Source organism: Piliocolobus tephrosceles, chromosome 7, assembly GCF_002776525.5.
Source record: "Piliocolobus tephrosceles isolate RC106 chromosome 7, ASM277652v3, whole genome shotgun sequence".
Lineage (NCBI taxonomy): Eukaryota > Metazoa > Chordata > Mammalia > Primates > Cercopithecidae > Piliocolobus > Piliocolobus tephrosceles.
This window is the reverse complement of record NC_045440.1, coordinates 9,982,349-9,994,025: the sequence shown is the minus strand read 5'-3', so window position 1 is coordinate 9,994,025 and position 11,677 is coordinate 9,982,349. Positions and strand designations below refer to the sequence as shown.

Here is an 11,677-nt window from a genome sequence, read left to right as displayed (position 1 = left end):
GGGGCACCAAGAGGAGTGCGTGGGGGCCGGAACCGCAGGTCTGTCTGCACCGCAGCCCATCTTTCCCATGGTCGGTGGAGCAAACTGCTCTCCTCCCTCGTAGGAGGAGGCCAGGAGAGAGAGAGATCTATGGAAAGAACGAGGGTTCCTGTTTCTCTTTAAGCATAGATAAGGGCATTTCTGAGGTGGCTGCGATGGTAATTAACATTTCTCCCCCACTGTCCCAGATGCTGAAGATGTGAGGTGGATGAGAACATGGCTCTACCCACGGCCTGTCCAGGCGAACAGGGTTCTTGCCTAGTGAGGATTCTGGACTGGGGATGGGAACGTGGTAGAAGTACCCCAGTCCCCTCTGTCCACGGGGACATGTTCCAAGACCCCCAGCGGATGCCTGAAACCTCAGCCAGTGCCAACACTTGTAGGTAGATTTTTCCTGTTGTCAACAAGAAGAGTCAAATTCTGTATTTTGAATGGATTTATTCTGAGCCAAATATGAATGACCCATGGCTGGTGGCACAGCCCTCAGGAGATCCTGAGAACACATGCCCAGCGTGGTCAAGATACAACTTTTGGTATTATACACTTTAGGGAGACATAAGCCATCGGTCAGTACCTGTAGATGTACGTTGATTGGGTCTGGAAAGGCGGGACAGCTGGAAGTGGGGCCTCCCAAGTCATTATGGAGTCAAACAGTTTCCGACTGGCCATTGGTTGAAAGAGTTAAATTATTGTCTAAAGACCTAGAATCCATAGACAGCAATGTCTGGGTGAAGATAAGGGGTTATGAAGACATGGTTCCCACTGTGCAGAGGAAGCCTCCTGGCAGCAGGCTGCAGAGAGGATGGATGATAAGTGCTTCTTACCGGAGTCAATTCTCTTCTGGTTCTGGGAAAAGGAAGGAAAAGGAAGGGAATACTCTTTAGAACGTAGATTTTCCTGGACTATTTCAAGATATGGCAAAAAACAAAACAAAAAAAAACTCACACATTTGGGATTGAAATATTTTTATTTCCTTCTTTATCTGTCACATGATGTGGTGCCAGAGTCAGGTTGGAAAGTGAGCCACGTTATGCAGGTAAAGAAAACTCCTCTAGTGAGACTCCATGGTTTGTAGGGCATGACTCCCCAGGCGCCCTGGATAGGAATTTGGGCAAGAGAAGAAGAAAGCCGGAGTGTAGAACTCACTGTGTCTGTGCACCCATGATAAAGCTCAGTTGGTATGTTAACCACGGTAAGAGAGTAACCTGAATAACTATAATGAAATCAGCACTTATAACAATCTACTGTAATAAAAGGTATGTGAATGTGGTCTTGTTGTCTCTCTCAAAATTGCTCATTCCATACCTCAGGTGACTGAACCCATGGGAAGAGAACCTCCGAGAAGCGGGGGAATACAAAGCCTTGTTAGATAAGGAAGGATGGTAACCACAGTTATACCGACACACATGCTACATTAAGCTCTCCAGCTAGAAGGCCACACCACACTCGGAAACCTTCCATACGTGTACTCTCAGCCCATGCTGGATTTTTAACTTTGGGCCGTGTTGCCTGAGTCACGTGGCTTCCAGACCTCCTATTATCTCATCTGATAAACAGCAAGGGCAGGTGGGAGGAGATCAGGCAGCAAAGCATTTGTACTCCTACAATTCGAGGACTGACCTTCAAACGTCCCCACGCCTCATCTTTGGAATGCCATTCTCAAGATAATTAGGTGTGTTCCTCGAGCAGAGCACAGGCTTCTGAGACCAACCTTGTGCTCTGTGTGAAGCACGTGGCTTTGCTAAACTCCATGCCTGCTGCTGCTGGTGTTGTTAGCAGAGCGCCCGTGCTTGTCATTGCAACCGTGTGATGTTGGCCCATCCTTTAAGTCCACCCAGTGAGAGCCCGGCCTTGTCTCTGTGTGCATGTGTGCTGAAACTTGGGCATAAGGAGGGTGGAGGTTGAGGGTCCATTGTTTTAGTTTATCCCCAAATTCCATTCTCACCCAGCTGGATGCTCTGTTCTCACATTACTCACACATGTGATGATGGTCTCCATGGAAACTGCACTTAATTAGACTGTCCATCATATTTTTACATGAATGAGACCATTCCAGTCTGTGGCTTTATATTATACTTAATGTGGGCATTTGGCAGATGTATTTCATTAGCTGAAAGATGCAACTTAAAGTATGCAAAAAGTGCTCTTAGCCTTGAAGAAGTGGGGTTGAGTTATGTTAAATCATTTGAATGAGCTGTCTTGTAAAATACTTAACCTAATTCACATAGCTACTTCTTATACATGTATATTTTTTAAAAAACTGTAACTGGGCAATCCCATAAAATGAAATCTTAGTTCACATTACCTGAGAGGCAACTGTATCCTCTTCATCAGCATCTCACATTCCAAATCTGTCGTCTTCCTTTTCTGACCTTCTACCAACTCATTGAAAACAGCAGATGCCGATTTGCTGAATCAGAGGTGGTGACAGCAGTGTAAGTGGCTCCAGCATCGTGTTCTGAAGTAAATCCTTTTGCAGACTACAGCCTGGCTAACTGCATCTAACACTTGGGTCGGGGGTGGGGGCAAATGTGAGATGTGCCTCAAAGCCTGTCCATGAACATTGGAAACCCATGTATGTGTGAGTACATGCCTAGAGTCTGAACATGCAATCATATTTATAATTATATTTTGGGCACATATGCCAAAGTGGTGACAAAGATGTGTGTACATACATGTGTCATCGTTCTGATACATACCCCATAAATAACATGTTTACAGGCATGTGTAACATGGTGTCAAATGCTGCCTTATCTGATGCTTCCTGTCCCCCTCCTCAGGCCATTCCCCACCCCTCTCACTGTGGCTGCTGTGGGGCAGAGCCTTCCTGGGGTTTGGCTGTGTCTGTGCTGCCTCTGCAGCCAGGTAGAAACTAAGGCGGCCTGGAGAGTTGGCACTTGGTTTCCTGGGCAGAGCCTCCATTAGATCTAGCTGTGTCTATACTGCCTCTGCAGCCAGGTAGAAACCAAGGCAGCCTGGAGAGTTGGCACCTGGTTTCCTGGGCAGAGCCCATCGGGAGGAGAGCCACTGGATGGCGCTCAGTCCAGCTCCCCAGGGACCAGTTAAATAAAATCACAAGCTCATCTGTCTCCCCAGGTCCCTGTTGCCCCACACATGGAGGGAGGACGGTGCTCAGTGACCCCAAGACCTTTTACAGCCACATGGTGATATCATTCTAAGAAAGTGATGTCTGCTTTTCTGTTAGCACAGAGTGAACAATGGAAAATCAATGCCAGTGACCTGGATGATCTCCCAACAGAGGGAAATGAAATCAGTGTTTTGGTCAAAGTGGACCTAATATGAACTAATATTAAACACTAAGACCACAACTGCAGGCTTTGAATATTGCAAAATGAGGCTTCGAATGGCATGAAGCTTTCTAGACAGGAAGGAAAGTCTTTGTCATGGATGATGCGGGGCCCTCATGGAACTCACCCAGCTGCAAGGAACCAGGGAAAATCAGAGTGGGCTGATTTTACTGAAGTCTGTTCCAATGCAAATAAGGCCTAATAAATTTGAAGTTAGTCCAGAGTTAAAGCTGAGAATCACTGGGACTCACTGCCTACGTCCGTGTCTAGGTAGGAGAAATACATGCATCTGTGGTCACAATGCTGCTTTACAGAAAACAGTGGTTGTTCCTGAGGTTATTGGCACAAAATGCTGGGCTCTGAGCAGTGACGTTTGAAGAAATACAAAGGTGTCCGTCATGTTTGAACTGTGTTGAGTGTGGAGGCTTTTGAAGATGTGCTGGGAGTGACTGCAGTCTACACCAGAAACGCATTAAAGAGTGACTTTGTTTCTGTCTTTGCAGAGGAAGAAGGTGGAGACCTGGTCCAGCCGGGCATCAGCTTTCCGGGGCCGGCAGAAGAGGATCTAGGTAGAGTACATTGTCAGCCCCGCTGTGGCGGGGCCCGGACAGAACTGGGCACGCTCCGGGCAGCTCCCATCATCGGGACCTTCCCACAAACACACATTAGCATGTTTGCCTTTGGAAAGGGAGCTAAGAAGAACTAAGTACATTGGGACACTTTTTTCCAAAAATAATAGTTTTTAAACATTACAGAAGTGCTGGGTGAGGAAGAGCTGTTCCTGGCCCTCAGGAACTCAGGCAGCCGTTCACATAAACGATGCATGTCTCCAGAGGTGAAGGACCCTTCCTTCCCTTGCTCCTCTGTGACTAAACGTATTCAAAGCAACCTCAGGAAGCAGGGAGCTCCCATATTTGCGTTTTTCACATAGCCCTTCCTTGGCAGGAAGCAGCTCATCTCTCCAGCCGGCCCCACACACTGGGGTCTGGATGCTGAGTCTGACTGTGCTCTTCCCTCCAAGGACCCTGGGAGAGGCTGCCACGACATACTTTCCCCGGTGCTGGTTAAAATCATGTGGAAATTTCATTTCTGAGCTGCCACCGGCACAGTAAAGCTGGTGCCATATTTGCCATCAGTCTTTTGACATGGAGCTGTGCTTACAAGAGGAAGGCCAAATGCTTGTGTTAAAGATGTGAAATGTTGAATACATTTGACATCAAAGGGTTGAATAAAATCAACGACAAACCACAGCTGAAGACGGAAGCCCCATCAGTGGCTCTGTCTGTGGTTATTCTCTAGCCTAAAAGAGGTTTGCTGTCTGTGGTTAGTCTCTAACCTAAAAGATTGTTGGCCTCTTCCTCAACCCACTGATGGCTGTCTGCGGTGACAGCACTCAGGGCTGGGTCATGGATCATAAGTTCAATTTATATTTAAATGTGCATTTTTTAAAAAGTATTTCAGACTTTTAGCCAATGCATCTGTTGCTGGTTTGATTTGCGTAAAGAATAATGCTAAAAATTGAAGGAATCCACTTTACATAAAGCTGTGATTTCTGTTAAAGAAAACTACAGCCAAAAAATGTTTGCTTTTCAATGTAAGATGATGGAAATCAGTAGAGTTCTAAAGGATTACAGTCCATTATCCACTGCAACTGAGTCCTAAATATGTTGCTAACTGACGTTCTACACAGCCTTTCTTCACTTGGAAATAGATGAGTGAAAGTATTTCAACTTCTCATTAGGAAGCAGCAATGGCTATTGTGTTGGAATAATTAGGCATCTGTTTTTCCAAACTTCACTCTGGTAATAATCCATCACGATGAATCTTCACTACTCAGCCTGCCTAGGGAGGCTTCCAAATGCATGTGACTCATTTGATGTTTGTTTTCTTGAGGCTTTGGAGGTAGCTCAGCTGCCTTTTGCACTGTCTCTGGACAATGTTAATGCCATAGTTGTGTCTATGCCAGTTCTTCTCCATAGCAGTGGCCCCCACGTGCCCCAGGGGCCTTCTCTGGGGCTGCAGGAGGTACCTGGGGTGGTTCTGCTTGGGCACAGACACAGTGAGAAGAACCTGGAGGCTGGAGCAAGGGGCACAGAACTGAAACAAGAGTGCAGGAGTCACTCTGAGGAGGCCAGCTTTGCCCGGATTGTGACTCTGGACTCCCAGGTTGAGAGCTTGTTTATTCCACAGGCACACAAAGTGAGCATCAAGGGATGAGGCTGGGGGGCGAAGGAGGCAGAATGTCACACGGATGGCTTGGTGCAGGCAGGATTGTAGGAACAGAAAGCATTTCTTCATCTTAGTCCTTTGTAAGTAAGTTCAGCAGCATTAAATGCATTCACGTTGCTGTATAGCCATCAGCACCTCCGTCTCTAGAACTTTTTCCTCTTCGGCAAGTAAAACTCTGTCCCCATGAAACACTCACTCCCATTCCCCTCCCCAGCCCTGGCATCCCCATCCTGCTTTCTGACTCTGAATCTGACTGCTCCAGGGCCGTCCTGGAAGTGGAACCACACGGGATTTGTCATTTAGTGACCGACTCATTACACACAGCATAATGTCTTCTTGTTACTGCCCATGTCAATGTGTCAGACGCCCTTTCTTTTGGAGGCTGAGCCACACTGCACTGTGTGGATGGACCACACTGGTTTCTGTTCCTCTGTGGACAGATCCCGGGTCACTTCTCCTTGACTGTTGTGAATGGCGCTGCTGAGAACACGGCGTACAGCTCTCTCTCCATGTTGCTGCTTTCGGTTCGTTTGGGTAAATGTCCAGAAGTGGAATTGGTGGATCCCATGGTGAACCGATGCTTCCTCCTTTTGAGGAACCTCCACACTGCTTAGAGACCGGGTATGCTTTGCGAGCTGCCTCTATGGTCTTGCCATGGGGTGAGGGTTGGCGGTCGTAAGAATGAGAAGGGTCAGATGTTAGAAGCTTTGGAAAGAAGGAAATGAGAGGATTTGGTGACGGTTGGCTGAGAGGACCCTCAAACACGTGCGTGGCTTTCCCCTCTTGGGGTGGCGCATGGGTGGAGGGAGAGGGAGGAGCCGCTGTAGCCGTCTGGTGAGCCCAGGGAGCTGAAGCAGCCGGGTGCAGATGCACGGTGACCTGGAGTCGAAGATTTGTGCAGAAGTGTACCTGGTGAGGAAGGTGGACGCACTGGTTCCAGTGAGTCTGTTTAGCCTGTTCATGGAAATATTAGGTCTTGACCCTGGTTCTATGTCAGTCAGGATCACCCTGGAGAAAGTTTAAAAACATACCAGTGCCCAGGCTCCATCTGATGTATTTGTCTGAGGAAGGACTTGGCTACTGTCATCTTTAAAAGTTCTTTACCTGATGCTTTTTTTTAAAATGGAAGAAACGCTTCTTGTTTTACTTTAAAAATATTTTTTTCTAGCTTCATTAAGTTATATTCACAGATATAAATTGTGTATATTTACAGTGTACAACGTGATGTCTTGATACAGGTATACGCTGTAAGACGAGTCGACAAAGCTAATTAACATCTAATTAACATCTCGCCACCTCACATCCTTATCATCATCTGTGCTTGTGAGAACACCTAAGATCTCGTCTCTTAGCAATTTTCAAGTATACAAACCATTTACCATGTGGTACCTGGACCTCCTCACTTACTCCTGTCGTCTAACTGAAATGCTGCAGCCTTCCGCCAACATCCTCCCGGGTCCCCCCAACCCTCCCTCTGGTGACCACTGTTCTACCCTCTGCTTCTGAGTTCTGTGCTTTCAGATTCCACGTGTAAGTGAGGTCACATGGCCTCTGTCTTTCCGTGCCTGGCTTGTTCCACTTAGTATGATGTCGTCCAGGCTTATCTATGTTGTTGCAAATGCCAGGATTTCTCAGTTTTTAAGACTGAGTAGGTATTCCACATTTTCTTTATCTGTGCCTCTGCTGATGGGCTTGAGGCTGGTTCTGCGTGTTGGCTGTGGTGAACAGCACCTCAACGAACACGGGAGAGCAGATTCCCCTTCCACACATCGATTTTATTTCCTTCAGATAAATACCCAGAAGTGGGATTCCTGGATTATTCCTTTATCATTCTAATGTACCCCTAGGATTGAGAATCCTGATGTAAAGCATAGGAAAGGATAATTAAGAGTAAAAGCAAAAAACACAAGAAGAAAGGAAGAAGGAAGGAAGGAAGGTGGGAAGGATATCTGAGTTACATTCCGAACACTGTCATCATAACATTGGGAGCAAATAGCATCATTTTAGACATTTATTTTTCCGAATTGAGTGTTCTAATCTCCTCATCTTTAAACTAAGAGAGTTAAATGATGATTTTAAGGGAGCTTCCAAGTCACGAATTTATGGATCTATAATTCTACTGGGTCAAATTAAAATTAAAAATACTTCATAATGATCTTGATGCTATTACAGTGAATGAGTAACTATCATTTCCAAAATGCTGTGGGACATTTTACAGCACAGTATAGGTTAAAGTCATAAAGCAATGAAGTGACATTTGCTTCTGGTCCTATTTCAAAGCATCAATCTTTTTTTTTCCAGCTGCCCTCAGTCTCCAAAAGCTCCAGGGAAAGCTGAATGGCATTGGCTGAAGAGCTTAAGATACCATTAGTGCCAGATGAATTAATAAAGTCACCCACGCCTGTGTTATTACCCATTACCTCTTAAGAGCATGTGCGTTCTCTGAAGCTCATAGAGTGTAATGTATGAAAAGTAATTTTATGATAGGGAAAATGGCTGTGAAATATAGGAGGATAAGGAAGTTTTCTATAAAATTAAAGTCACCAATAAAATAGATTAATGTGGTGCATTCAAAATGAATACAATGAAAAAGAAAAATCCCACTTTTTCCAGAAGAAATGTTTCTAGGGAAGACCTTCAGACACACTAGAATTAAATTGCCCTCTTAGTAATGTTTGTAACGTTGGCTCATTATAGATGTTACTTCTAAGAATGGCATTTTTTTTTCATTTTCCTGAATGTTATATTTAAATCAGTTGTAAAGAGTTGGTAATTTATTTGCATCTATGAAGATTGTTATATTGACCCAAATTTTGCATTGATAAATGAATGCAAAATGAAATGAAAAAAAAAAGGCAGATTAAATCATCAAAGAATATTAAGTACATATTATATATGCAGCATAACACTGAGAAAATGTACACACTGCGTAATTTTGAAATACCTGAATATTGAAATAATACTTAGAGCCTTCCACCTGGCAGGCACACAGATTGTGAACACGTTTTATATAATAGGACGTCAGCATAGCTTTAATCATCTCCCCAGCATTTAAGTGTACCAATGTCTCATTCTAGTGATGAGACATATCTTGTCTCACAGGAATTCCCTTTGGGATGTTTGTTTACTGTTGTGTGTTCTTTTATAAAACAAAAACCTGGCTCTACCTATCCTTGTCACTTTATTGTCCATACTTACTTCCTTCAGGGAAATGTCTAGAAATAGTGGAAGCAGTGATGTGCTGAGTTTCTGTCTAGGAAGAAGGTAGCAATCCACCCTCCGGTCTCCCAGGCATACGTTCGCCCAGGTCCTCAGCCACCAAGTCCTCCTCCTCCACTCATCACCCTCCTCCACTCACCACCCTCCTCCACTGACTACCCTCCCTCCCAGGCGTCCTGTAGCCTCCACTGCCACACTTCCTGGGAGGTTCGGGCTTCAACCTTTTCCCTCCTACACTGCCCAGTGGGAGCACCGTGACCACAGGAGGAGAAGGCTCCTTCTCCACTGTGACATCAAACACGTGGTCACGTGAAACGCCTGGTCTGTGGCACAGGAAAGGGGCCGTAACGTGCAGTGGAAGGTCAGTGTCAGTTAATCGCAGGAAGGCTCGCCAGGAAGCACTGCATTTAACAAGCCCATTTTTAAATTTGTATCCGCACAAACACATCAGATACTTTTAAAGTTACACATATCTAACATTCGTGAAACTTAAATACAAAAACTTAGCCAGGTGTGGTGGTGCGCGCCTAGAGTCCCAGCTACTGGAGAGGCTGAGGCAGGAGAATAGCATGAACCCCAGAGGCAGAGATTACAGTGAGCTGATATTACGCCACTGCGCTCCAGCCTGGCAACAGAGCAAGACTCCCTAAAGAAAAAAAAAAGAAAGTATAGACTAGAAAATACCAAAGTACACTCTGGATAAAAGGGCACATGTTTAATGAAACATGTTTTCGTGTGTGGGGGGGGTGGTGGTGTGGGTGTGGGTGTGTGTGGGTGTGGGTGTGTGGGGGGGGGAGGATGTGTCTGTGGGTGTGTGGGGGGGTGTGGGTGTGTGTGTGGGGGGCGGTGTGGGTGTGTGTGTGTGGGTGTGTTAGGTTCTGATGTAAAATATACGTCTTACTGTGGAATCTAATCCAACAAGTTTGGAAGCCCTTGGCTTCCCACTTGCAATGCCTCGCAGCCGTCGGGCTGGTGGAGAGAAAGGAAATCGCTTTTGTGCCGTCTCGGTGTTTGAAACAGGAAGCAGTGCGTGTCGTGGGTTCTCAGAGGCAGGTTCTGCAGGCAAAGCCTCCCCTGGAACTTGAGCAATTCATCCACCTCCATTGTTCTTCTCATTCTTTGTTTGTTAAGATAATTAAATACCGCAATATAAGGCCTCAGAACAAGATGTGGCTCACAGCAGGTGTTCAGTAAATGCTGGGTTTACCATGATTAGTCTCATTGTCATTGCTCTTACGCTGTGACAGGTAACCCAGCCTCACCTGTCCAGGTATAGCAGTGCATTCAGGAGGTTTCAGGAGTGCAGCTCTGGAGGACACAGCCACGGAGAGGAGACAGTGTAACACTCCTGATGACAGATGTCCACCTTAACTTCATGTGTTTCCCGAACACGATTTCCATGACAACTTTTTTTTTTTTTTTTGAGACGAAGTCTTGCTCTGTCCCCCAGGCTGGAGTGAGTGGCGCAATCTCGGCTCACTGCAAGCTCCGCCTCCCAGGTTCACGCCATTCCCCAGCCTCAGCCTCCCGTGTAGCTGGGACTATAGGTGCCGCCACCATGCCCAGCTAATTTTTTTGTATTTTTAGTAGAGACGGGGTATCACTGTGTTAGCCAGGACGGTCTTGATCTCCTGACCTCGTGATCTGCCCGAAGTGCTGGGATTACAGGCTTGAGCCACCGCACCCAGCCCATGACAACTAATTTATTTGCGTATTGCAATACCTGAAAACGCAGACTTCTGAAATTAGTTTTAGATTCTGAAGATTTTTTGTAAGCGTTTGCCCCTTTAACTGCCTGGAAATCATAAGCACACTCCTGTGCAAGTGGGCGTTCAAAAAGGAGTCGGAATTTGTCCCTGGGAGGTATTTGTGATTTAGGTGGAGAATTAAACAGAAACAGGCTGGCTTTCCCTGGACAACAACGATAACTGCTGATGTGTTTGGAGGTGAGCCTGTGGCTGTGAGGCGTGGCTTCCAGGCTCGTAGGAAGTGAAGGTCCGCTGTTGGGACCATGCCAGTATCATCACCCCAGATGTCAGGCTTCCAGGGGAAGTGCGTGATGAACAGGTTGCTGCATCCTCTGAAGAGCTGAGAAATGTCACCAGTTTGTGACGCCTGGGCCACTCCATGAAAGTGCTGTCAAGGATGAGAAAGTCCAGTTGTGTGGCAGGTCCAAGGGTCGAACAAGACAAAGGAGGGATGAGGAGAGGAGCTGCCTCTCACCTGTCACTGCGCATGGGCTCCCTGCATTCTGGGTACCTTCGTCAATACGCTTAACCCCACAGCAAACAGGAAGATCACGGGACTCCCATTCTCATTCTGCAGGTGAGGGAACGGAGGCACGGAGAGAGTGAGTGACTTATCCGAGGTCATTAGCGAATGAGTGGCTACTCTAGGTCTGAACCAAGCCAAAGCCTGTAGGACCTTTTGACTCTACACACTGCCTCCCCAGGGAAACCACAATATTACACATCCAGGCTCAGGAGGTCCACTCTACAAATAAAAGGCAACCCTTGCATTTGACACCTGACACTGAGGTGGGTGTTATGTAATTAATAAGGAAATGTGTTTGGAGTAAACATAGAAGGAATTTGCACATATGATGATTTGCTGGATCAGTCTGGCACATCTCCCTGTGGCTTCTCCAGAGAAATCTGTGAGAGTGTTCCGTCTTCTCAAACAGTATTTGTTCTCCCCAGGGCATCAGTTAGATCAGCTTAAAACTTTTCTTATAATACGAGCATCCTCATTTTCACTGCAATGTGGAGCCGAAAATAAATTTCCCTAGTGGATGACCGTCTTCCATGGACGTAAGGGCTGTCTAGTGAAGGACAGTCAGTAGACGGCCGTCTTCCATGGACGTAAGGGCTGTCTAGTGAAGG

At 46.2% G+C, this 11,677-nt stretch overlaps 1 protein-coding gene across 1 annotated transcript in view; it reads left to right on the top strand.

Annotated features, from left to right (window-relative positions):
* DLGAP2 (DLG associated protein 2) overlaps positions 1–11,677 on the top strand; it is an 885,559-nt gene that overhangs the window by 691,309 nt on the left and 182,573 nt on the right. The window contains exon 4 of the mRNA XM_026453900.2: positions 3,851–3,916. Coding sequence (XP_026309685.1) covers positions 3,851–3,916 — 66 coding nt within the window. The remainder of the gene's footprint in view (positions 1–3,850; positions 3,917–11,677) is intronic.